This window comes from Anser brachyrhynchus (assembly GCF_964034855.1).
Source record: "Anser brachyrhynchus genome assembly, chromosome: 5".
NCBI lineage: Eukaryota > Metazoa > Chordata > Aves > Anseriformes > Anatidae > Anser > Anser brachyrhynchus.
In genome coordinates, this window is record NC_137699.1 from 62,440,880 (window position 1) to 62,466,724 (window position 25,845).

At 54.7% G+C, this 25,845-nt stretch overlaps 1 protein-coding gene across 5 annotated transcripts in view; it reads right to left on the reverse strand.

Moving 5' to 3' along the window:
* SAMD4A (sterile alpha motif domain containing 4A) overlaps positions 1-25,845 on the reverse strand; it is an 83,487-nt gene that overhangs the window by 6,016 nt on the left and 51,626 nt on the right. For 3 of the 5 annotated variants that reach the window (XM_080594427.1, XM_080594426.1, XM_080594429.1), the window contains exons 4-11: positions 13,255-13,518; positions 8,335-8,444; positions 7,595-7,681; positions 5,669-5,963; positions 4,746-4,831; positions 3,285-3,403; positions 1,535-1,736; positions 986-1,112 (exon numbers count right to left, since the gene is read on the reverse strand). In XM_080594427.1, coding sequence (XP_080450553.1) covers positions 986-1,112; positions 1,535-1,736; positions 3,285-3,403; positions 4,746-4,831; positions 5,669-5,963; positions 7,595-7,681; positions 8,335-8,444; positions 13,255-13,518 — 1,290 coding nt within the window. The remainder of the gene's footprint in view (positions 1-985; positions 1,113-1,534; positions 1,737-3,284; positions 3,404-4,745; positions 4,832-5,668; positions 5,964-7,594; positions 7,682-8,334; positions 8,445-13,254; positions 13,519-25,845) is intronic. The other 2 variants (XM_080594430.1, XM_080594428.1) reach the window with 1 other exon arrangement.

The window sequence follows — 25,845 nt, forward strand, 5'->3', positions numbered from 1 at the left end:
CACACGTGTGAGGCCGCACTCGGCCCCCAACCCCACCCAGCCCCGGGGTTTGCAGGACCCCAGCAAGGAAACCCTGTGGTGCCCAGAGCCCAGCAGGGGTTTGGCTCCGTCCTGGGGCTGTGCCCGCAGCCCGAGCGGGGCCATTTGGCTCCCTCTGCCTCTCCTCTGCCTGCAAAAGCTTGCTCGGGAGCAGGAACGCTCCGTCACAGGTTTCTAGCTGCTTGGTGGCACGCCATGTGGTGCCTGGGAGCCCAGCGTCACGTTATTGCTTCTTTTCCTCGTGGCTTGGTCTGCATCTTTGGCAACGCTGCTCCCTAATCCTTCTATGCCCTCATTCAACACGCGAAGAGAAACCCATTGATCCACCCCCAGGGCCTGCAGAAACGCGCCCTTGTCCTGGGGTTTGACCGGCGCCCGAGAACAGGCGCTGCTTTTGCCATGCAGGACCTCTGCTGCCAAAACGGCGCGGTTCAAACACCGCGGATGAACTGCTATGGAAAGTGCATCGGTAAGAAAAGCCACGCTCAGAGGACTGATGGTGGGATGCACAGAGAAAAGGGGATGCGCATCCCCATGGGAAGGACGGTCACTCTGCAAGACCCACCCCGAATCAGAGGACGCTCCTACATACAGGAACGTTTTCAGGGTGTTTGGGAAGGGAGCTCTGCAGGCAACATTCACCTTCATTACAAAAAGAATTGCCCTCAACTGCATCAGGTCACTTCTCCTCACTGGGTGCCCCGCTCCAGGTGCAACCCAAAAGTGGTCGCAGAGCCACAGCGTCCCCCCGTGACACAAATCCCCCAAGAAGGGAGCGAGGCGAGGCACTGGCACAGCCAAGCTGCTATTTATAGGGTCGGGCACCGTCCCTGCTTCGATCTGTCCCCGTGCTCTGACCAAGGGCACCCCGGTGGCTGCTTCCACGCCACGGACACTCGTCCCTTCAAGGTGTGGCAAAGCGAAAAGGCGAACGTTTGCTTCCTACCTGGCTGCTGGAACATCAGCATGGTCTGCGGGGAGGTGTGCACCGGCAGCGAGCGCGTCCTTTGCACCGAGCTGTGGCTCCGGCTGGGCATGCTGTTGCTGCCCCCAGGGTTGGCAAACCAGAGGTTCTGCGGGGTGCAAACAAAGGAACGGCGTGAGATGTGAAACAGCGTGAGATGTAAAAAGGCGTGAGATGTAAAAAGGTGTGAGATGTAAAAAGGTGTGAGATGTACGACACTGTGCGTGGGGACAGCGATGCTGCCAACCCCACCGGTCTGAGCCCCTTCGCCCTCCTGCCCTGTATTTTTATTAATACAGCCCTGGGAGTTTCACATACCCCCATACAAATACGACAGTACCCCCCTGGGCTCATTTTCCCCCTCCAAGTGGCCGTGTGCTCCCCTCCGTCCGCACCCCACCTGCCTTTTCCTTGCCCCTCTGCAGGGAGGGGAGCGCCCGCAGGTAACTCTGCACCCTTGGGCTTAAAAACGGGGGATCCGGACAAATTTGAGGAGGAAAAGCAAAGAAACTGTATCAAGCTGTGACCAACCTGTCTGCCTTGCTTGAGGATGGCGGGGCTGGCGGCGGGGCTGCGCTGGGGGGTGCCCAGCAGCCCGCTGGGACCCAGCAGCCCCAGGCGGGCGGTGGGGAGGTTGCGGGAGGGGATCTGGAACTGGCGGGGGTTTCGCCTGCCCAGCCCTGCCCCTGCGGATCCGGCTGTCGGCAAGGAGTTGGACTGGCCAAAGCCTCGGCTGCGGAGACACAAAGCGAAGGGGTGAGAGGTCGTGGTGGGTGTAAGGAGGTCCCGCTGCGGACCCCGGCCCGCAGAGCGGTCCCGCAGCATCCTTCCTTCCTCTTGCGGGAGTCTCCCTCCCGCACTTCCCAGGTTAACAGTTATTTTCTTAGGGTTATTTTACTCGTGCAAAGTGGGCCTGTTTTCATACGCAAGCTGAAATAACACACTTAATTGTGGTGCCTCGTTGCTTGTGTTTTAACTTCCTCCTTCCATTCGGGCAGACCCCGAGCTCAGGACACGAAACCGCCTGAGCCCCGCAGGGTCGGCTGTGCCAGCATCCCTCCCCACGGTGGTTTTGTGTGTTTAAAAGCAAAGAGAGGAACGAGACAAAAACGACCGGATAATCCTCGGAAAGCCACGCAGCGGGTTTCCGACCACGCTCAGAAGACACGAGCGGGCTGGGATCCCAAAACTGGATCAATCTGCTAGGCGGAAGCACAGCTGAGTTTCTTTAAACCTCGGCCAAAAAAGCGCTCTTGCCATTCAGCCCACGAGCTCCGTGAGAAAAGCAGAATTGGCCGCGTGGCCCTGCTCGCCCGTGGCGTCCCGGGAGCAGGAGGCTCGGAAGAAACGCAAAGTGCAAACCGCCACCACCCAGAGGCAGCAAGGGAACTCAAGAGCAGCTCAAGAGCATCTCCCTGGCGGCTCTGCCAAAGGGACCGCGACTATTTCGAGCTGGCATCTCCAACTCATGCCAGGACCCGGACCAAATGGGTCTGTGAAAACCTTCCTTCTTCCTTCTTGTCTATTCTGCTTCTGTGCCTCCTGTGAACGCTGAAATTATTTGGTTTTCCCATTCCGAAATGCTTCATTTCATTCTGCTGGGGAAAACTCCAGTTCTGCACTCGTTGTTGTTGCGTCCCTGGATGTCCCAACGCACTCGGTTACCCCCAGAATGGTTTGGGTTTTTTTGAGAAGAAAGAACTTGCACAAGCTTACAATTAAATATCCTCAGCAGAATGAAACAAAAGGCTGACATTATTGTTAAAACCGATCTAAAAATATCCTTTCTTGAAATAACCCAGCCGCTTTCCAGGATCACCCGAAACTCAGCGTGGACGTGAGTGCAGGGGGTGTTCGCGGCACCATGCCGCCTAACCGCAGCCCCTGCACCCCCGCGCCTTGTGTGGGCTTCCAATCTTTTTGCCATTTCAGGGCTTTTTGGTGAAACTCCGGCACTGACCTAACGAGTAAAGGGCGGAAGGACAGGGAGGGAGGCAGGCAGGGCAAGCACTGGCTGTCCAGTGCGGGGCTGCCCTCCCCTCGCTCAGCCCCTCGCCGGCTGAGCTGCACGTCTGTGAAATGGGTGCAGTCGTGCCTCCCTCCTGCTTCTGGCCGGGTTTCATCCGTACGGTGCCCGGGGCAGGGGCAAGGCCGATGCTCCGTGCAGGGGTAGCACGAAGCAGCAGCCGCCCTTGGAGCATCCCGGCCCAAAATGGGGATTTGAAGCCGGGCACGGGGCCAGGCTCCGTCCCCCCGCAGCCGCCCCGAGCGCCCCGCGTACCTCCGCTGCTGCCGATAGCCCGACAGCTCCAGGAGGGATTTCCGAGGGAAAGACCGAAAGAGTTTTTGCACCTGCTGTTTCCATGACAACAGCCGTTTCTTCTGGATCTCTGTAAACGCCTGCCCGAAAAAAAAAAAAGAGAAAACGGGGAAACACATGAATGTTTTTCGGAACGGAATGGGGAGGGACGTGTACGTACGCGTGTGAAAAGCCGCAGGCAGTGGTGTGATCCGAGCCCCACCAGCAGGTCCAGAAGCAAACCCTGGCCTCCCTCAGGGATTTACCCATCTCAGGTCAAAGCTGCCACCCCCCCAAGGCAGAGCAGGGCGTCCCCAACGCCCCCACTGTGTCCCCTCCCCATACCGCCCCCTGCATTAGACCCTGTTCCCGTCTCTTTCTTGGGGCCAGGCTCTGCTCCCGGCCCTGACACCCCCGGGGGGGTCACCTGGAGCGAGCCCCCCACCCTTGGGGCTCCCAGCAAAGGTCACCCAGGCAGGGGAGGGGACGGATCCGTCCCAAAACGGCTGCCGCTCCAGGCTGGTGGTGTGGGTTACGGGGGCACCCACGTGCCCGCCGCCGCTAACTTTAGACACCTCCGCGCCACCAGCGCAGAGCAGCAGAGGTCTCCGGAGGACAGTCTGCAGGCTAATTAGCGCCTGGCTTGATTGCTCCGGGCCCATGGGGTGGCTGTGCCTGAGCCGGGTGTCGCTGGAAACCAGCCCCTGCTCAGCCCCACGTCTCCCGGGCTTCGCTCTGCATCCCCAGGCGTCTGCTTCCTCCTCCGCTCCCCTTCCACAGCCCCGCACGGCTGTCCAAAAAGTCTCGGCACCATTTCCAGGCTCCGATGCTCTCCAAAAAGAGAACGAGTTGGAGCACCATGCGCTCGCCCCTCCAGCTCCTTGTCCTTGCCTGTGTCTGTGCAAAGCACCAGGAAAACCACCCCCATGGGGCTGACCCCTGCTCTTCCACTCTGTATTTCATGCAAGGTGCCCAGAGACTCCCTGCCTGGCAGCTGCACCTCCTTGCCAGGGGTCGCCGGGGACCAAAACCAAACACCGGGTGCCACCACCCCGTGTTTCAAGGGGCCAGACATCCTGCTGGCAGGATGCACCAAAAATCGCCTCGTGCACCCAGCTCCTGCTGCAAAGCCAGGGTCCGTGTGCTGGGTCCCAACCGCCTGCACCCTCGTGCTGGGGTCTGTTCTTCATCCCTTCACCCAGCAGTCGCTCGGGCAAGCAGGAGGACGAGGAATTTCCCAGCTCCAGGGCCTTGCGATCACGCCAGCATGGGGGGAGCGGCGTGTCTGTGCACCGTATGGGCTTCACCGCCCGCTCCGGAATCGCTATTAATACTCCCCAAAAATATTTGTGTTAGAAACCAGAGCGTTTCCATCAACAGGTACTTCGGGAACGGTTTCTGAGCGGTGAGAAGAAGAGTTTGGTAAGATCCGCCGCCACTCACCTCGTGAATTAGACACTTGTCTATAAGCTGTAAATAGGAGCTTATGTTCTCTTCATCGGGTCGGGAAACTAAAAGCTGTGTGCATACTGCAAAAAAGAGAGGAGATAAATGGTAACGGGGCTACTGAGCAGGGAGCAGGGCTTCAGATGCTCTATTTGCCTTCATCAATGAGAAAAAATGCCTGTCCCCAATTCCTGCCGTGCCGTCCTATCTTTAGGGTCAGATTTTGTTCTCACTTACGCTGGTGAGCGTCCAGACGGACACCTTGTAAGTCACCAAAATTAGACCTGGGCAAGCCAGGAGCGCAGGACCTGCCTCCCTACCCCTCTCCCCATTACGACATGCGAAAGGCAGCGTCAGCAAGAAGATCTCCTGCTCCCAAAAGCTGCCCCGCTGCAAACGGGCTCCCAGGGGTGACAGCAGGATTTCAGCCTCTTTCTGAGTGCATGCTGTAAAAGCAAGCGCAGAGGAATCCTCTGGGAAATTTCACACCAAATTCCTATAGAGAAAACATGTATTTTTTACAAAAAGGACCCGAAGGAGGGACTGGGCTGATGTTTCCTTCGTGGAATCCCTACAATTTCTTTCTGTTCCTGGTCTCCCGTGCAAGCCTGTGGATGGTCCCTGTCCCCTTCACCTCCGTGCAGTCAGCACCGACACCTCAGATGGCACTGAGGGGAGGTAGGGCCTCTCTGAGCCCTCACAAACCTTCTGCAACAGCCTTGCATGTGGCACACGATGCCGCTCCCTACCTCACGTTGCTGCTCGGCGCGTTAAGCTCGACGCGATGCCCTGCACCCTACACCCTGCGTGGAAGGGCACCTGCACGTTTTGGTGTCCTGAATCCAAACCGGGGCTTAAAAAGGAGCTCGGATGCAGCTTCTCTGCACTCGGGACACCCACAAAACCCCACATCCACTCACCTTTCCCCATCACTCTCGTGAACTGGCCGGGCAGGTCGCCTTCGGGCAAAGGGGCCCCCCCCGACTCGCCCTCGCACCCCGGCAAGTGGTGCTGCTGCATGCCCCCCGCGGCAGAGTCCTTGCAGTCGGAGCCTTGGCTGTCCGAGCCCAGCAGGGACGGGGGGTGATGCGAGTCCGCGTCCCGGCTGTGCTCCTCCGGGCTCGAGGTTTGGGAACAGTAGGCTTTGATGGGGGTGAGGATCATTTGGTGTAGTTCCTGCAGCGGGACACGCAGGTTGCCGCCTTCCAGGATGTCCTGCGGATTCAAGACAGGAGAAGAGGATTTGCAGTGGCAACAGGGCATCAGTTCAGAACCAGACCGGCACCATTAATCCCAGGAAAACCTCCCGTGAAGTCGACTGTTATGGTGGATGTCCCCGTCTACGCTGGGCCAAACTGGGGGCACGGGTGCAGAGGTGGGTGGGAGAAGGTCAGGGGGAGCTGGGCGGGATGTGGTTGGACACAGAAATGGAAACCGAAATGCCACAGGTGAGCTGAAGTCCCTGTAGGAAAAACGTTCAGCTTGGAGATACTGGGATCCCCTTCTCCCAAAGACACAGCGCCGGTCTGTTGGGCACTATTTTCTGGGGAAAATTCCTGCTATGCTAACCAGCGGAGAGGGGTGGAGCGGCTCTTTCCAAGAAAGCAGCGATCTTTAGCAGTAAGACGCTGCCCAAAAAAAACCAAGTCACACACATGCTCTTGTTTAGCCTCTAAAAAAAAAAAAAAGAAGAAAGAAAAAAAAATTGGATAGAAAGCCTGGAAAAACCGAGACGTATCCTCCCAAATACAGCGGGAGCTCACTGGCGGCGCTGAGCCCCAGCCCAGCGTGGTACAGGGAAAGCCCCCAGCCCAAATTCCCCCCGTGAGCCGCGAGCACCCCAAAAGCAGCCCCTGGCACTTCTCTCCCCTGTCTCGCTGTGTGTGTGGCTGGCTGGGCCAGCTGGACCGGGCTGGCGCTCCCGCACCGAGACGGGCAATCAATAGCATATTTCAAAACCGAGGCGGAGAATTAGGAGAAGAGGCTGTGCAATTGCCTGGAAAACACATCACCGAGGCGAGCTCAATCCAGTGGGCTGTCTCTCTCTTGGATTTAATAGTTATTAGTAATATATGGGGGTAAATATGGCTTTACTAGCTCCTGCGATACTGAGCACAGGCCCATATTATAAATAAATAGTGAAGCAGTGAGCTAACGAAAACACCAATAAATAGCAACACACCACAGAAGTATTTAAAAGCCCCTAGTGGGAGGCTGTGCGAGTTGCTGTTTGAGGATGGTGCAATTAAATATAATATAATATCGCAATAATAAATAGTGAGAGGCCAAGCAAGCTGCTCCCAGCAGGTCTGCTGTGCTGGTGCTCCTCTGCAGCCAGCTCGGCAGAGGTTAAGCTTGACAAAAGCTGAGCAGACAAAGAAATTTCTCTTTGTTCTCCTTGGAAATTCAAAGTGCTGTTCAGACACCGCGATGCATGTTGGATGGTGCCCTTCATCACCTGGAGTTTGGGCGTTTCTGAGCACCTGGAGGCACGACTGCTCCTTTCCTCCCAAAATACAGAGGAAAAGGCAGGGCAGGCTGGCAGTTGCAGCTGGCCAGGCGGTACCTGGGCTTGTGGCAGAGCTGCAGGTAATGTCCATCAGAGCTCCATGAGTGCAGGAGACAGATTAGAGCCCACTCGACAAAATACAGCCCCCAGAAAAACCTGCATCTGGTATGGAAGTGGTGTGAGACAGCATTCAGATATGGCCAAGGCAACCGCAGGTTTCTGCACAAAGTTCCCAGCAACATGCGTGACCATGGAGTCCTGCACCCACCCAGAGATAACCCTTGGCTATTGTTGCAATCGGAAAGTAGGAAATATAAAAGTTGTTGTGATTACTTACCCTTTCTAAAGACTTGAGCAGGTTTTGTCTTTCTTTTAGCTTTTGGATACTGATGACTATTTTGTGTCTTGCGCCTTTGGTAACGTTCTGCAAAAACAGCAGAGAGCCTGGCATTAACACTTCCACAGGACAGCTGCATCAACCCAAAGCCCTTCTCCCCTAAGTGGAAAGGGCTGCTACAAATTAATCGAATTCCCGATTTGCAGGGAGCATAGAAAACCACTTAGAATTTGCTAGAGATGCAGATTTCCAGCTAGCCCCTTCCCTGGTATACCTCAAATAGTGAAAGCAAAGGCATTGAGCAGACCTCTTTATCCCAAGGATAACACAGGGGTAAACGTGAGAAAGGGAAAGTTTTCAAAGGTTAACAAGGAAATCAGCCACCAAAGTCCCGCTGACTTCAAGTAGATCTAGGTACTGAAGACTGTGCCCCTGAAATGCTCAGACTTAATCCCAACCAGACAAAACCCCAAGTGCAGCTCCCATGATGTGGAGGAGGATGGTAATTTCACCCCGGGACTGCAGTCAGAAGTCCTGGATGTGACCTTTTCCAGATACAACATCATTTTTTCACCCTCCCAAGGCTCAATTTTCCTTTTTCTGTTTGCTTCCCAGCCACCCGTGGGCAGAACACCTTCCAGTCAAGGACATAAGAAGAGGCGCCCAAGGTGAGCGTTGCGGTCCCGGGAGCGATGGAAGGGGCCCGCGGCTGATGGCTTTAGGACCGACAGCAGACGTACTTGTGCCTCCAGCTGGCATTCGGTGAGGGCCATCATCTCCTCGTACGTCATCTGCGAGAAGAGCGCCGCGTACTTGTGCAGCCGGAGACTCTTCAGCCAGGCTGGAACATCTGCAGCACAACGACAAGAGGAGAGCTCCCGTTTAGTTTATGACGCTGCTCAATGACGCGCGATAACGACGGGAGGAGTCTATCAGGGGCTGGGTTCCCCGTGCCATCTGCTATCCTGCTGATGCTTCATAGTCATAGAATCATTAAGGTTGGCAAAGACCTCCAAGATCACCTGGTCCAACCATCCCCTACCACCAATATCACCCACTAAACCTTGTAGTACCACAGGTGCCACATCCAACCTTCAGGGGCCTCACTGAACCTCGCGGGACCCTTCGGAGGATGAACTGCTGTGGATACTGATGGCTGGGAGGACCACCACCTGGTTGAGGACATGTCCTCAGAGGTTGGGTTTTAGCCCCCTGGCTCTTGAAACCTCTCCGATCCAAGCACTATTGCTTAAACCAAGATAAAACCACTGAAATTTGCTCCAATCAAGCATCCACCAAGCTTGGTGGACCTACTGCTATACACTGAGCCCCCTTTATCAAGAGGGGTGTCATAAAATGACTTAAAAACGTGTCCAAGAGCTGGGTTGGCCACCTTGATGCCAACACCCTCCTCGTGCAGACAGCACGAGCTCATGTCAGGAACACGGGAGCCGCAGAAGCGACTGGCGGGGCTGAGCCTGGGATGAGCAAACGGCTGTGCTGCAGACGGCGGGCACTGATTTATGGCGTGAGGGAAGCTGGTATGTGCTGAAAATTTAAACAGCCGCTTAAAGAGAAATAAAGAGGTTTTCATTGTACTTCTGAGCGTGGAGAAATGATGCGCTGTCAAAGACAGCACAACCCGTTTCAGTAGCTCCAGCCAGCTGGCAGCTACGCTGGGTCTCTCGCAGGCCTGGGGGACCCATGGGAACACCCCCAAGGGATGCACCCAACGCGTGATGATGCTTTCGCTCTGCATCCTAAAGGCTTCAAATGTTCTGGCAAATTGGGAACTGCTTCATTTAGCACCTGAACCTGACAACAGCCCTATCATAGCCTACCCCATGCACCCTGCTGGCATCCCCAGCAATCCCCATACTTGTTAGTCCTTGTCCCCTGCCTCCTCAACAAGACAATCTCCACCAGTGGGGGCTGGAGGCAAAGCTGGCTCTCTGGGGTCTGCCTGCAGAATGTACTCACCGAGGTGGGAGGAGGAACCCACCCTCCCTGAGCCTCTGCGCCCATGGAGCCCCACGGTCACTTGCCAAAGGAGGGTCACCCCAAAAAAGGGCTGGGTTGTGTGGTGGGACCGAGACCCTACACGCCCCCCCTACAGAGACCCTGCTCAGCTCACGTCAGCTGAGTGCCAGGTGAGCTTCCATTTGCAAACGTCAAAGCTCCCACCCACTTGGTGGGACCGGTGGGTCTGACAGTGTAGCTGTGCCAGGGCTTGCTGGCTTTTGGGAGGCACTTCTGTCTGCAAAATACACGCTTCGACTGCTGTGGGTGCCAGAGCCCTGCTCACAACCCCAAGGCCAGTACAAGGACAACCTTCAGGAACACGGCCAACCTCAAAGTTTTCTAGGTCGCTCAGGACCTCCACATGGGAAGCATGAGGCCACGGACCCAAACCACTGCCTTCTGTCCCCTGACACAGGTTGGTATTCGTGTTTCAATGAAATTCCTCAAATACTGTGTTTGAAGGAGACCAACCCCATACCAAACACGGGGCATAGCAGTTGCCGAGCACAGACAAGCTCAGGAATGCCATTTTCCAAAAGTCCCAACGTGTAACCATCCCAAAACCAACCATCTAAAGCTTCAAACCAATTTCTGCTTAAAAACATTAAAGGTATAAAGAGGAAGCCCCCTTCCCAGTGCAGGTGGGGAGAGCAGGGACTGGCAGGTTTGAATCTCAACTTCATTTTATGGAAATGTGCTATTATAGCGATGACATTAAAAGCCTGCCTGTTCGTCTGTCCCCTGGGGACATTTGGCATATGTCCATGTCAATGGAAAGCCCAACTGGCCACTTTCAGAAGAGAGAAGCAACTTCACACACACATAAACCCAGCAGAAAATTCCCCTTCCACAGAGAAGAGGCAGTCAGGAGGTGTGAGGCTGTTCAAGGTGATTTCATGGTCCGTGGAAGTCCAACTTCCCAACGATCCCCACGGAGCCATGAGCTAGCCATCCGCAAACGGAGCTCCTCTTTAATCACCAATTATCGGGACCTAATTGCTAAGTCACGGCATGAGTGCCAGAAACGCTGGGCCTGAGGCGAGCAGCAAGATGAGGATTTCCACACTGCTCGTGGGCACTGTCCTCCAAATGCGTTAAATGCCAGAGCTTGGGCAGCACACGCATATTTGGGTGCTGGAATGGAAATTCAGAAGAAATTTTGAAGGGGAACGATTCATCCTGCGGCCAACATATACATGGATGCCTTCCGAAGTGCCCTTACAGCATCCCACATCCCAGCCCATTTTGAGCCTGCTATGTGCGGCACAAACCCCCCAGCTCTACCCAAACTCTCCCCCTGGTGTGCCCCAAGCTGTGCCCGGGAAGGAACGGCTGGATGGACCGACAGACACCGCGGGTCCTCATCCCAGAGGCTCATCAGGCACTGGAGGGGGACCTGGAGGTCCCGTGGTCTCGCCTCGCTGCAGCAAGTGGAGAAACCACCGGGAAAAAGCCGAAGGGAATGTCTCCTTCGGCGTGGAGACAAAGAGAGATCAGGGAAATACGTGACGTTACGGGAATTGGACCACAAATGGGAGGGATGTGCTACGCCGTATCGCACGGGGGTCCCTGGTGGGTCTGCTTTCACCCGCCGTGTCCCCGGACACCCCGGAGGGAGCAAGCTCGGGGAAGGTGCAGATGAGATGACACCACGCCGCGAGAGCCTGCAGGCGCTTGGGGAGACGTGGCTGCAATTCAGAACGAACTTGGCAAACCCAGAAAGCGGTCTGGATGAAATAAGACGCAATCCAATAAAAATGCACGAAGCTGTGCATTGATGCAGGAACAATAAACGGCACAAGCTGAGGGCAGGGAACGGGCAGTACTTTGTGCGGGGAAGGTCTGGGGATACAGGGGGTCACACGCGGCCAGCGGTGTTGTGTTATTTGAGAACGATGAGCCGCACAGCAACAGGAGCCCTGTCTGTATGGCAACCCCGTCTTCCCCGCTCATCCCCGATACCGCGTCCAGTTTTGGGCAGCGCACCTTCAAAAGGATACAGGCTTTCTGGGGGGGGTGGGGGGAACAAAACGGAGGAGAAAAGCAAGAACAGCCCCGAGTTTAGAAAATAGCATCTGGGGAGAAACTGGCTTGGTTCAGTCTGAAGGAAACGCAGCCGAGGGGAGACGACACGACAGTCTTCAGGCACGAAACCAGAGGCTGTGGACATCTGTTTCGCATGTCCCCGGGGAGCAGGACAAAAGCGGAGCGGCTGGCTCAGCGGCGGGGGGAATCGAGCGGCGACGTTCGCAAGCAGTGGCGAGGAGGGGACAAGAGATCGGGCTGGGGCAGGAGGGCTCCTTGGGCAAGAGTGCCTTTGGGTGTCCCATTTGGCTCTCCCAAGGAAATGGGGCGGATTTGGCCCCATCTGGGTTAGGATGGGGGGGATTTGTTACGTTTCTTTGGAAAATTACTGCCCACCCAGGTCCCAGCGCTGTGGCTTTGCATCACCCGGAGCCAAGCGCAGCGCGGTCTCTTCCCCAGCTCCCCCAGCAGAAACCTGGAGAAAGGACACGTGAAGCAGACCCCTCCGTGCCGTCGGCTCCTGACGATGCTCTCCCTGATTACGAGCTCGTTAGCGAGCAGAGCCCGTTAGAAAACTCTCCCGTCACATCCACAGCCCGCGGCCGTTACCCCAAGGCAACGTTCTGGTGCAAAGCCCAACCAGGCGGAGGGCTCAGCGCCAAGCATCTGCCTCGCAGGGCAACCCGTGAGATTGTTTTCATGCATTTCTTCCATGCAAATCACACAAAGATGGCCAGTGCCAGCTCAAACACAGCTCCGCGTTAGAGAGACCCGTGCATACCCAAATTCGTCTGCATTTCGAATAAAATCAGCCCTCGTGGCTATTTAAAAAACCAGATTTCCTTATCACCGGGCTCCACGTGATAGAGTTGCTTGGCATTAATAAAAAGCAACCGCCTCTGCTGGCGCAGTGTTATGCCATACACCTGACAGCAGCGGTTTAAACGAGTCTCTGATAGCTGGGGGTCCATTTTCAGTCATTTTCTGTGCTCAGAAGAGCACAGGGGCTGTGCGTTCGCCCATTCTGTGCGGTTACATCTATTTATTCCCCTACAGCCTCAAGTTTGCTCTCCCTCCATGACTGCAGCGATGGGGTTTCATTTCTGCCTTATTTACTAACAGGATTACAAACCTCCATTGCTAAAAGTCTCTGTGAAAAGCAAGCATGAGGGGAAAAACAACTGAAATATGCAGGATAAATTCAGTCCAAACAAGCATCCTGAGCCAAAACTTCCCCAAATACTTGGTGGGTTTCTAGTCACACCAAACACCACAATGATAAATTGCCCATGCCTTGCTAAACTTAACTGTTTTTCACTGTAATTAAAGAAAAAAAAAAAAAAGAGGAAGAGAGCACCACTCGCAGCTAAAATCCACAGGCTGTGGAGAAGATTCAGCTTTTCGGGGAGGGAACACGCACCTCTAGAAGAAAACCTAACTCATCACCCTACACCACGGTGGCGAGACCAACGCTGTCCCTGAGGCTCCAACCACGACCAAAGCCCGCGTTCCCCAAAACGGCCCCAAAGGGCCCAAAACGTCCAAGCCTCGGTCCTGGGGCCAGGCGGGGGCAAGGGGGGGTTGGGGGGGGAGGCATCTCATTTGTCACTCACCTTTCATACCACTCCCTTCCTCCTGGAATGTGTTACGAGCGGAAGGCTGATCTTCTAAATGTTCACTCCCACCACTTCCCGAAGAGGCTACACTGCTTTGTGGAGACAGGGGGGCATGATCGGAAGGGATGCACTGGGGTCCTCTAGCTCGTAAGTCCTCATGAGACATCCATCCATGTCCTAGAGGCTGGTTTGGCACATTCATGGGTGGGGTAAGGGACACAGAGCGTTTCAAAGGGCTGTGGTGTGTCTGGCCTGAGAGAACTGAAAAAAAATAAAATCAAACAGGTTATTCCCCCCTCGCGGCCCGGGATGCAGCAGAGTCCCCTGAAAAAATAATAATAATTAAAAAAAAAAAATCAGATGCGTGGTGGTTCGGCACGGTGCTGATGGTTTCACGGTGCCCAGGGCTACTCGGATCCTACCCTGACCTCTCTGGGCCTCCTGGGATGGGAAGGGGACGGGCGTACCTGCAACAGGATGGGGTTACCCGAGCTTGCTGGGGTTGCCTAAGGAAGGGCGTTGCATGGATTTCTCCCTAGCAAAAAAAAAAAATAGGGGCTGACGTCTGTCTTGCAGGAAAGCTGCAGATGTTATTTCGGGGGGAATGGGAATTTTCAAGCAGCTACACTGAGCTCATTAAAGTCGCCCAGCTAAAATCATCCGGACGCGTATCCTGCCCCAGAACCAAACCTTCCTGGGAAAGGCATAGAAATTCCCAGAATGGGAAAACCGTCACAGACAGACACAGGGGAAGCCTCTCTGGGTTAGGACTTGGCTTATGCCCTGAAGCACGAGCATTTACTCATCAGCCTAAGGTAACCGTGGAGGTACTTATTATCCGAATAAATGTCTCAGCCTCTTTTGAGTCCTATCGAGCTCCTGCACGCAGTCGAGCTATCGTCAGTAATGAGAGCATCCCCGCTCCTCAGCCCAGCAGGTGTGCTTTCATCTGCACGCTGCCTTTCAACCCCCCCGAAGAAGCAAAATGCAAAGCGATGGTACAAACACAGCCACGACAAAGAGGTGCGTCCGAGTCCCTCCAGGATCCTCTTTGGAAGGCTTTGTATTTCTTTTTCCTCCCCTTTTTATGCATGTGTGTATTTCCCGGCTGAGCTTTTAATACCACCAAGTTCGACTTGGTTTTAACAAATAATTGTAACAAGACTAGGAAAAGAGCAGTGCACTGACTCCTGTCATTTCAAATCATTTCTTGAGAAAGGATTTACAACACATAGGTATTTACTTGCCTCTCAGTCAAGTAGATGAGTATGTCTTAGGCATTTTAAACCACCATCAAAACAAAATATTAGATTTTCTGACGTTTCTTGGTAGAAAAGTTCCCATTTGAGTATATTTTTAAATACAATCTTTACTGAATGGTCTATGCTTCACATTACTCCATTTTTCACTGGTCCCTTTACATGCTGCATCATTCATTTCCAGTTATCTCTGCAAAGATTTTGCACATCCTTTTCTTTGATCTGTTCCTTAACAGGGGTAATGCAAGCTATTTAGAGAAAAAGATGGATATGGACGAATTACTTATTTCCTGTCGATGAAAAATACAGGAAAAGTTCCGTCTGTTGGCATAGCAAAATTCAAATCCCATCGTTCACAAAGTCATTAAACTGCCTTATGCTGGTTAAACCAGAAGTGTAGTTAATGTATTTCAATGTACAGATTTAGGATAGAAAACACTTATTTAATGCTTTACTGCAGTTCCACTCAATGAAATCAGTTGGACTTCCTGGGGCCTGTTTCCAGATAACCGAGACCAAAAAATCCCTGCATTCGGTCATCGCTCCACCGCGCTGGTGGGACGGCACGAGCGCCCGTGCGCTCCCTGAGCACAGCTTTCTGAATGAAGGAGCATGGGGAAACGCCACATATCTGCACGTTCAGTGAGAAAATCTGCTGTAAGGCTGCCAAAGGATCGCTTTGGGGAAAAAGCCAGGGTTTGCTGCCTGCTGGGACAGGTCCTGCACCCCGCATCGCTTTGCACGGAGCCGAGGCGCTGCTGCTGTCTGCAGTGTGCCTGGGCGTAGATGTGCGGTTCACATCGGGATTGCTACCAGAAAACATCTTGTGCTGTTCTGTTACAAGAGATTCACGTCTAGAGATCAGAGCAAATCTGCAGAACGACACTGATTTCTCGAAATTAGCAGCCCTAAGCTTCATCACACGGAAGAAATGAAAAAGCAGATTTTCTGGCCCAGGGAAATCAGAGGGCACAGGGCGTTAAAATGACATTTCAGCCCATATGGGACTGCAGCAAAAACTGTTCAATTTTTTCCTTCAAAACCGATTTCCTTAAATCTGTACAAAACCTCAGGGAAACGCATCATTCTTGTTGTTTTTCCCCCAAAAGCGCCAACGTGAAGCGCCTCCCTAACCACCTCGTTCCGCTGCTAGGAGCGCAGCAAAACCTCTGCGGGCTCCGCGCGTTATTTCCTAACGCAAACGAGTCTTGGTGGAAAACTACCAGCCAGGTGTAACGTGCCGCAGAACTTACGCCAGGTTTCAATTCCCAGCTAATGCCCGGGGGGGAACACACCATCAAAGCCATCCCCGCTGCCCAAAAGCGTAATGAAAACGAGCAGGTAGCCGGGTTACGAAAGGAGGGGAGAGAAAAAACCCCAGAGCTCGTTTGCTTTTATTAGGCACCTGTAAAAAGCAGCCGGTGCCGCGCGCAGCTGATGGATGAGGCTGAAACCCTGCAGATTTCTGCAACGTCTCCATCGCTCCTGCCTCTGAAAGCGCTTTCTTTCCCCTCCCGGCACGTACCATAAACGTTGCGCAGCAGGAACGGCTCATGCTAAAGAAATTGTTCCCTTTCCATTCAACAACTACAGAAATGTCCTGCAGAAGCCTCTTGGGAGAAGAGGATGTCAGTGAGGACCTGGAATTGTTTTCAGAGCAGAGCTAAGTTTCCTAAAGTTGCGGCGTTTCCTGCCGGGAAAAGAGATATATTTAAGGTTTTCTTGGACGAGATATTTCAGCACTGACAGCTCAGCTGGGAGGGCAAACACCGCAGCTCCTGGCTTTGTGGTGGCACTCCCAAAGTAGCACCGGCACAGGGCCCTGGAGATGTCACGTCGCCCTCCCAGGGGAAAGAAATATCTAGCATTAAAAAAATAATAAAAAATGGGGGGAAAATATGGGATGAAACTAGTTAAACGAGCTGAAAAGCAACACCGTTGCTGAGCGCTGCAGCTGCATCGTCCCTGCTGTGCCCCGGGGCACACGGCCACACCGCATTGCAACGCCCAGGGGGCTGAAGCCACCCCAAATTCTTGTGGGAGAAATTCTGTGTGAGGAAATATCTGTGCCCTATGGGTGAAGGAGAGGTGCAGGAAACGGGCACGGGCAGCTGGGTACCACTGCCTACGAGCTCGCAGGACAGGAGCCGATTGTAGGGTGGCTACGGGATCACTCGCAGGACGTGTAGGGCTGCTCCGTCGGTGCTGCGTGACAGCTCTCACCCTGCTGCGCCTGCGCTGTCCTCGGCCCCAACAAAACCTTCCAAACAAGAGGATGTTTTTGGCTTCAATCCAGCCCGGATTCCTTCCTGAGCAGCAGTACCCTTGCAAACTGCTGCTCTTCCATCTTCATTTTCCTTCCCCTAATTAGAAGCCGTCGTCGGCTGGTGGAGAAATAATGAACGCCGCAGGATGGTCAGCAACAATTAGAAATCAGCCGGTGCAACCTGTAAGAATTAGTTCCACTTCTTTTCCTGAGATAACGTGAAGCCGGAGTTTGGCAGGCTGTATTTCGCTAAGCCACAAGCAGCTTTACTAGGCTCCGAGTCAATTCACGCAGCTTCCCAGCGATGCGGTAGGGGCAATTCCTCTGTTGAGGATGCTGCGGGCACAGAAAGTCACCAGCGCTTTGAAACCGCCCCGGCTGCACTTGTTGCTATTAGCACCTCTGATGTACATTTTATAATCTTGCTTTTTAGTGGTGGTAAGAGAGCCTGGAGCCTGCAGGCAATGCTTTAAGGCAATCACTTCCTAAACGAGCCAGGAGCGTGACACGTGCTTGCTGCTCCGGACCGGTGCAGAGCACGGTGTCCCTGCCCATTTATTGGCACCTTTACCAATCCTGCTGCTCGCACTCAAGCCCTCGATTCCTTTAAACAGCAGATGCAGCTAATGATCTTCAAAGTGTCAGCTCAGAGCAGTTCCTTCCCTGCTTTTGGAGCACTTTTTGGATGGTCCGGGGTGAAGCCAAGAGCTGCTGATGGCTGAGCAGGGACAATTTGCTCCTTCAGCCTCTTACCGGAATAAATGCCCCATGCACGCTTCAGCAGCAGCAGGGACAAGAGCGCCTGCCTCCTCTTCTCCTGCCCTGTGAAAATATGAAGCTCTAATTTAAAAAGCAAGCTAATATATTCTTCCAGGGCACGACCGGCTTCCATGGTGCAGCCAGAGGAACTCGAGCCACGAACAAAGAGAGGAAACGCGCCGAGGGGCGGCCGCGGGGCCGAGCCGGCACACGCGAGCGCTGCAGCCCCCGAGCGCGTCCCGCTGCCGGGCTGCGAGGGTTTTCCTGCCCGCCCGCATCCGCACTGGAAAATTCGAAGGACGTGCGAGCAGATCTGCGCAAAGAGCGGAAAACCCAGCTCACCGGAGCGCTTCCGCGATTTTCTGCCCTTTCTCACCCGCCGGCGTGTTTGGTCGGAGCCCCGTTGTCACTCACATTTGTTTCCTTCTGCCTTCGTTGACCCAAGCGAGAGCTGTCAAATAAATCCAAAGGAGGGCACGACAAGTCTTACCTCCTCTTCTACATCACCACCGTGCATAGCGGATGTCCCACGAGAAGCACCTCTGCCTGGGGATCGCTGCGCTGCCCAGCCTGGCTCCTTCCACCCACACCTGAACAGCCCCAGCTCCACGTGGCAGCCCGTTTTTGTGCAGATCGGCACCACCTGCTTGCACCTCGACGCCAGCTCCGAATGTCCACGGGTGCTCAAGCCATACCAGACCGTGCTTCCCTGCAAAGAAAGCTCCCCTGGCCCACCCAAATGCACCCGAACTGCGGCCGGCCAAAACCCGGCAGTCGCTGCTAAATATATGTCCTCTGAGATCAGCTTGAGATGTGTGGCATCCTGGGGAAAAACGTAATAAATAACCCGGAGCCAGCACGGAGAAACGCGAGGTGCTGCCGAGGTGCTCTTAGGTTTCCAGCCGAGCTAAGCTTCAAATTTCCAGGGGACAAAAATAAAGGGGTAGGGAGGGAGCCAGGGTTACGAGCGAGCGCGGCAGGAGGAGGGATGTCACGGATGCTGCGGATGCAGGAGAGACTTTGCTCTATCCCCGTGCCTCCCCAGGTAATGCTGCCTTTATTTCAGCCCAAACGCTGGCCAGGCTGGAAGCCACCACGAGGGATTTAGAGAAACTCTGGGGCTGCAGGGCGTGGGATTGTTTCCCCTACAAACCAGGCTCCGTTCAGCCCCGGGCAGGCTGCAGCCCTCCAGCTCCGGCTCTTGGGCAGCCAAGCCCGGGGTTTATTTTTTCTCTCTTCCTTTTTGAAGTGGTGTTGCCTATTTTGGTACACAAGGGCTAATTTCAAGAGTGTTTTTGTTCACCAAAGACCACATGGAACAGCGTCAGACATTTGTGTTGTGGTTTCTCAGGGTTTCGGGCCAATTTCTCAGCTGGTGCCTCAGAAGGAAAAAGCCACCCATTCCTGTAATTAGAGCAGAGGAATTGGGCTCTGCAGTCAGACCTTCCTCTAAGCAGCGTGCGACAGCTGTAGGACACTCGCTTTCCCTCTGCCCGGTGCACCCGTAGCAAAATCTGGCTTAAAAAAGAAGAAAAAAAGTGCTGCGAAAGTGCCTTTGGAGCAACACACCAAGCTGCTGGTGTGAGCGTTTCCTCCGAGAGCAGCCTCACACCTACCGCTGGGTATGGTTTTTTCCAGACCACACGCTGCCCTGGCAATGCCCTTCACTGCTGCACGGTCCCCAGCGGGTCCCTGACACCCAGAGGACCTTTAAAACAGCCTCGCGTCCCTTTTACCAGTGTACAGCCCAAACAGCAGGTTTGCAAAGCAGAATATCGTCCCCCTGTCACTGTTGAAAGAAAATAGCGCTGCAGGGTGCACATCGAGCTCCTCTGGAGATGAGTTTCTGGTTTTAGTCTAAGAATGGCACCTCTTGGCTGCAAAGCTTGTCACGGTGCATCCCCAGGCGGCGTCTGATCATGTACAACTCGTTTTCTGGTCTGCGGGTATCTGAAGCAGCAGCTTGACCCTGAAAGATTCACTGTACAAACGCGGATGTCCTTAATCCACCGAGGCTGGGCAGAGGTTGTCGGGCTCCTGCAATCCTCATGAAGCAGCCGGCAGCTTCGGGTGGGTGCTTTCCTCCTGCCTGCTGCCACTTGGGTCGGGAAGCATCCCCTAAACAGCAGCCAAAAACCCCCCCAGTGCGTCTCAAGAAGAACTGAAAGGAGCATTTTTCAACACGATGACCCTCGGACTCCCTCCTTTGTGCATTTTTTTCCCCTTTGGATTTTGTGGCTGTGAGTTTAGCTTCGTGCAGTGCCGGGCAAGCCGCGTCCTTGCCTCTGAACCCCGGGCTGACATAAGCCATGGGGGGAGAAATGGTGCTAAGTGCAAGCTCTGTGCATTAGGAGAAAAACCAAAATATAAGCACAGTGCTGCCTGGAGCAGAGAAAGGAGGAAGAAGCCCGGACTGCTAAAGAGCACGTCATGCAAACTTTAAAAAGCAAACAAAAAAGACTTTTAAAAACGCCGTTTCCTGTTCAAGAAGAGGACTGGACAGCGCAACAATAACCCGTTTGTTCGTGCCGCCGCCGCTCTTTTCGAGCGGTGTGTGCGGGGCCCCATCCAGGCTCGGCCGGGGAAGGGGACACGTCTGTGCCGAGCGGCGGCCGGCTCCGGAGACAGCTCTGCGTGCAGGAATCAGGCCGAGCATTATTCACTCCTTCGCCTCGCAGCAGGAGCGGGGCCCCGGGATGCTCGGCGCGACCCGCCCCTGCGTGCCGCGGGCTGGGCGTGCACGCATCCACAGCTGCCGGGTGGAAATACAGCTCGCTGCGGCTCCCCCGTCCCATCTCTCATTGCTGGAGGGGAGCCCGGCTCGTCCCGCCGAGGAGCAGCAGCCCGGAGCTGCTGTTGAGGTTTTTTGCACGGGGTTTTCCCCAGCCCATCCGTCCGGGATTGAACGTGCAGCACAAGGGTGCGCGAGGCCGGAGCGGGGAAGCGGCGCTGGGGTGGAGGAACTCCGCAGCGGGCTCTGCCCTGAGCCAGGGTGAACGTAACGCCCTGATCTCCAGGCCAAGAAACGCGGTTTCTCTCCTACATTTATAGGCAAACCGCAGAAAAACAGCGTTCGCCCCTGGGGAATCCCGGCCTGTTAATAACAACGCTGCTGTGCCGATCCGAGCCTTGCTCGTTAGCCCAGAACTCCCCGATTTTTGCTAGGGGCTCGCAGGGGGAAATTCCTCCCCTGCTGGCTCACCAAGCCGGGTAAACCGTGGTGTGACACCGAAGCTCTCCTTTCTGCTGCCCCCGAACTCCAAGAGATGCCCAAGGGCATCTGCTCTGCAGTCTGGCTCTGTCACCCCTCAGTGGCACCCAGGAGGTCGTGGGGGTGCTGCTGCCCTGTGCTGGGTGCTGCAAGGTCCCCGGTTTGAGAAGCACCTGCCTGCCGAGACCGCTGACTGCAGGAGCTGCTATGACACACTACCCTGCAGACGGAGAACCCCTTCCTTCCACTAAATCATTTCTGGAGACCAAGCTGGAAGAGAGGAGTCAGCAACGTGCCTCTGTGTAGCAATACGCAGCCTGTAGGGTAAGAAAAGAGGGACCCCGAGGCAGCCAAGGTGAATGAATCGCCCTCTAGAATTGCCCCAGGACTGGTGCCCTAAAGGATCCGCCCTCCAAAGGATCCAATAATCCCCAAAAATTCATTAAAAACCTGTAAAGCTGACTCTGTGCCGGACGACAGCGTGCCTTTACGAGTGACAAAACGCAGGAGGACAATTTATGCCTTATGTGACATACATCACACCTGGAAGAGACGTTTTTCGTCTGAAAGGGACAGGACTGGTGGCTTCGCCATAGCGCGCCTCCGCTCACCGCCCCAAATACCAAGCTTCGCCGTGCTCCCCGACCAGCCCCAGCAGCAACAGGGTAGTCATCGCTGAACACTTTTTCCCTAATTTTCCCTAACTTTTCCCCATTATTGCCCCAAATCAACCCAGCTCAGCTTTCTGCCCCCTCTGCTCGTGTGTGCCACAGATCCGCCCTGCTCATCCTCCGAAACGTTTCCCAATTCCTCAGGCACTGAAACTTTCCCCGGTTCTTCAGGCGCTGAAATATTCCCAATTCCTCAGGCACTGAAACATCCCCAATTCCTCAGGCATTTCCTCGCCGTCGGGTTACGGCACAGATCGTAGTGCTCAGCAGCCGGGGCGGACTACAGCTACAAGAAAACATCGAGCACCCAGCCTCTGGGAGAATTGCGTAACGAATGGGAACAGCAAATTTGAGGGGAGAAAAAAAAAAAAAAAAAAAAAGGGAAAAAAAAAAAAGGCTCAGCTTCGAGGCTGCCAAAAATGAGCCATTGATTACAGCGCATTTGATCCATTTGCATTCAGAGAGCTTTGCTTTGGAGCCGAGATGGAAACAGAGTCTTAATATAGCTGGAGAGAAAATATCCTTCTTGCACTCTCCTAACTGCACTTTGATAGGAAGCAGCCACAGAGCAGATGGTGCCTATATATAATCACTAGACCTATTATCCCAGCCTCTTTTAGTAATTTGAAGGATGTGATAACCACAAGGAGAACGGCAAATATTCCCCCTCCTTCCCTCCCTTCCCCCTGCTAAGAAAAATATCCAAAAAAAAAAAAGAGCAGGAAGCTGTAATTATGGGAACGATTAAAAGAATTTCCAAATGAAGTAAATAACTATTTTGCACGCTGCTCCTTCAAACCAGAAGTCAGAAGTTAATTAAATAGCAGCATGTTACCGAGTCGGGATAACGCGGCGAGTCCCAGCGCAGCGCTGCAGTCGGGAGGAACTGGATTCACTCCAGATTAACACAAACCAGAGCCTTCCCCTCCCCGCTTCCAGCACGCGTGTGCACGCACCGCTGCTCTCCTGCAGTCCTCTGTAGCTGCTATTTGCTGGCAGGGGGGAGGAGGGCTGATCCTTCTCTTTTTTTTTTATCGGATCCAAGAGTTTCGGGGTTTCAAGCGGTCAGCGAAGGGGACGTGATTCTCTCCAGGGCTCCCTGCCACATGTGGATGCTCAGGAAAGCATCACAAAACCGATTTACGTGATGTTACGAGGGGAGGCTGGGGAAAGGGGGTGTCTGGAGGCTGTCGTGGAGGGGCAGAAAAGGGTTTTTGGGGGGAATGTGCATGCCTTGGCCAGCACAGACCCTTCCTCTGCCTGTGCACCCCAAAAATAGCCCCTGGTTACAGGGGCTGGAAACTAGGGGTGGGGTGGAAAGAGCAAGGCCTGCTTGTGGTCAGCCAGCTGGAGGGATTATTCCTTGGATGCTTTAAGGGCCCAAGGCAGCAGTCAAGGTGCTGGGGAGCATCCCTGGGTATGGGGCTGACAGCCGTGGGTCCTGGTGGCGATGCTGACTTAAGATTGGGACCGAGGGAGCTCACAGGGCATCGGGCAAAGCAAATCTTCCCTTGGGGGAGAGACAAGCTCGATGCAGTGAGTAACCACAGCTTACTGCCGTCTGTCCCGGCGTCCAGCAGGCACCAGAGTGGCTGGTAAAACACACCCCTGTCTGGGAGGGTCCGTCCATCAAGAAAACCTCTGGGCCGAACGACACGCGGAACAGCCGAGGGGGCTGCAAGAATTACCGGGGACGTCTGACTTCACAGCTCAGCGGGCATCAATCAGCCGTGCTGGCATTTTCTGTGCCGCTCCGGGGTCAAAAGCGTGATTCACTGGCGACAGGACCACAGGATAACGCACGAAACCACTGCTGGATCCCACCCAGCGGGAGCCGTTTTGCCCCAAGCCCCCCCAGAGCCCACCCCTGAGGCCGCAGCGGTGGCAGGGCTGGGTGGCCCTGCTTGGACACCGCGTCTGGGCGGCGAGGGAGCAGGGCTGGTGCTGGGATGAGCACTGAGAAGTGGCCCATCGGCTAAAAACCAACCTGCTCAGCAGACCGGCACACGGAGAAGGGGCACAGCGTGCTCCGTTGGGATTTTGGACGCCCTCCCTGATAACCAGAGGGTGAGGAACAGCAAACAGCACGGCCTCAGCAGCACGGAGGGCTACTGGCTAGAAAGCAGAGCTCTGCAGCGACCATAAAAGAGCAGCAGCAGATCCTTCCTGGCCTTGCTGACACCCCAAAAGGCCACGGCTCTCGTTCTCCAGAGCTCCATCACTCTTGTTCTACAGGATTAGTGGGATATCGAAGCGAAGGGACCTTGGCAAAGTGTTCTCCAACAGTACGTGCAACACTAGAGGGCATGAGCAACAGCAAGACCACAGCTGAAAGGCTCGAGTGCAACAAAGGCCAACGAGCTTTACTCAGTCCATCACTAAAAGAGAGAAAAGAAGCAACCATCAGAGCCAGACAAAGGTTTTACAGCCTCTGCGCGTGCCGGGACACCCTGTCGCTGGTGGGGCCAGCGATGAAGATGACGGTGTGCTTCGGGCACCACCCCATTAACGTCAGAAAGGCGCTGGCTCGGCGTTGGGCTGCTGCCACGTGCCGTCCCAGCCTTGTCCTTCCTTTCCGCGGTGTCCCCACGCAGCAGGGTTGGAGCAGGGCGCTCCATCTTGGCGCACGGCCCGGCCCGGTGGGAAACCAGAGGACGGGGAAGTCACTGAAGACAATTCCTGAACACAAAGTGATCCCCTGATGGCAAGAACAGCCCGTTTGGTTGCTTCACTGCTGTAATCTCACGGTTTTGGTAACTTCCCATGGGAAGAAACATGCCACACGGTGTAAGTTGGCCATACACTGATGACACACAATCCCCTTCATCTGGGGTGGCAAATCTACGCATGGCACAGCGCCGTACTTGCCAGCTGCCCAACAACCCAGCAGGAATCTGGGTGTTTTACGGGTTAAAACACGCAGCTCCCATCCTGTTAGCGGGCTCAGTGAGGATACTGGGTGCAGTGAGGGGTTCTTCCCCAGAGGCAGGCAATGATCTATTGCACAACCCCGTAGGAGAGCCAGGATACTCACACTCAGTCCACGACAAGTCCATGACTTTTTTGGTGCTGCTTCTTCCACCTTAACTGCTTGATAACCTGGGGAAGAGCCGCACCGTCTTGTTCATCTGCTCTCTCACTAGGGAGTCCAGAATTGGGGCAAATCTAGGCAAAATCCAGCAAGCAACGTCACGCACAGGCACGCCAACACACAGGTCAGTAGCTGCAGATCCACCTGTACAGCGGCAGCTGGGATTGACCCTCCTCTGACGAAGAGCAACACGACAGAAAGCCCTTGCCAGGACAGCAGCGTCCAGGGGCCGGCACCGGGCTTGCTCAGAGCAAGCAGCCGCCATGGGATCTCCACGGAGTTTAAGTGCCCTGGCCCTACGCCACGGCTGAGAACCCAGCAAAATTTCACCTTAAATCACCGGAAGAAGTAACGCTGTTATCCCAGGTCATATGTTGGGAGCAGAGGAGTGGAAAGCATGGGGTTAAGCAGCGCCGGGCTTCCCCTCGACAAAGGAGAGCAGGCGTGCAGCCAGATCACCCCCAGGTGGAACCGATTACATCGGGGAGAGAAGGGGTCGGAGCCGCTGGGCTGCAGGTTCCATCGCATGCCCCTTCGTCACAGATCTTTGAGCAAAGAGCCAAAGGCTCGTGCCTCTCTTACTAAACCGTGTTTTTAAGAAAGTGCTGCAAGCGAAGACGTTCTGCAAGCCGGGCGTTTGGTAACTGCCGCCTGCGCTGGCCGCAGTGCCAGGACTCTCTGCTTCACCCGTCCCACTGAACCCGGGGCAGTTTTGCCTTTCTGCCCGCTTTCTGCCTGCTCGCCCCTTTGCTAACATCAGTCGATGCCATCAGAGAAAGCTAGAAACGAGCTGCAAGCCTGAGCAGCCAGCAGAGAAAGCCGGAGCTGCTTGCACCATGCGAACCGGGGTCTACGTTGAGCCAGAGATGCAGAGGACAGCACAGGGCGAATTTTCACGTGAACGTCAGCTACCCACATTTAAACCCACATTTAAACCCTTCACCATGATATTTTTACGTCTCATTGTGCCACCACGCCAGGCGCAAGCACCTCGGCCAAGATCAGCACGCGGCTCCCCTGGGAAGGGCTTCGCCCCATCTCGGTGTCGGAAGCTTTGCAGCAATGGGCTGCGCCTGGAACCTGCTGCTGGGTGAAGCCCCTGCCCAGATCAACACCTCCAAGGGAGAGGAGAGCTCAAAAATAATAGCAAGAAAACCTAAACAAACAGTGATGGCTTGAGGGCTTTGCTTTGGAATAAAGGATTTGCGGACATATTGAGCGACTCAAGGGGCTGGGACAAAGGCTGACCAGCCGTGTTTGTTTTTTAGCATCTATTTGTGGACTTACTGTGCTCGCGTCCAAGCAAATATTGCGTTAAGGAAGCTCCCGAC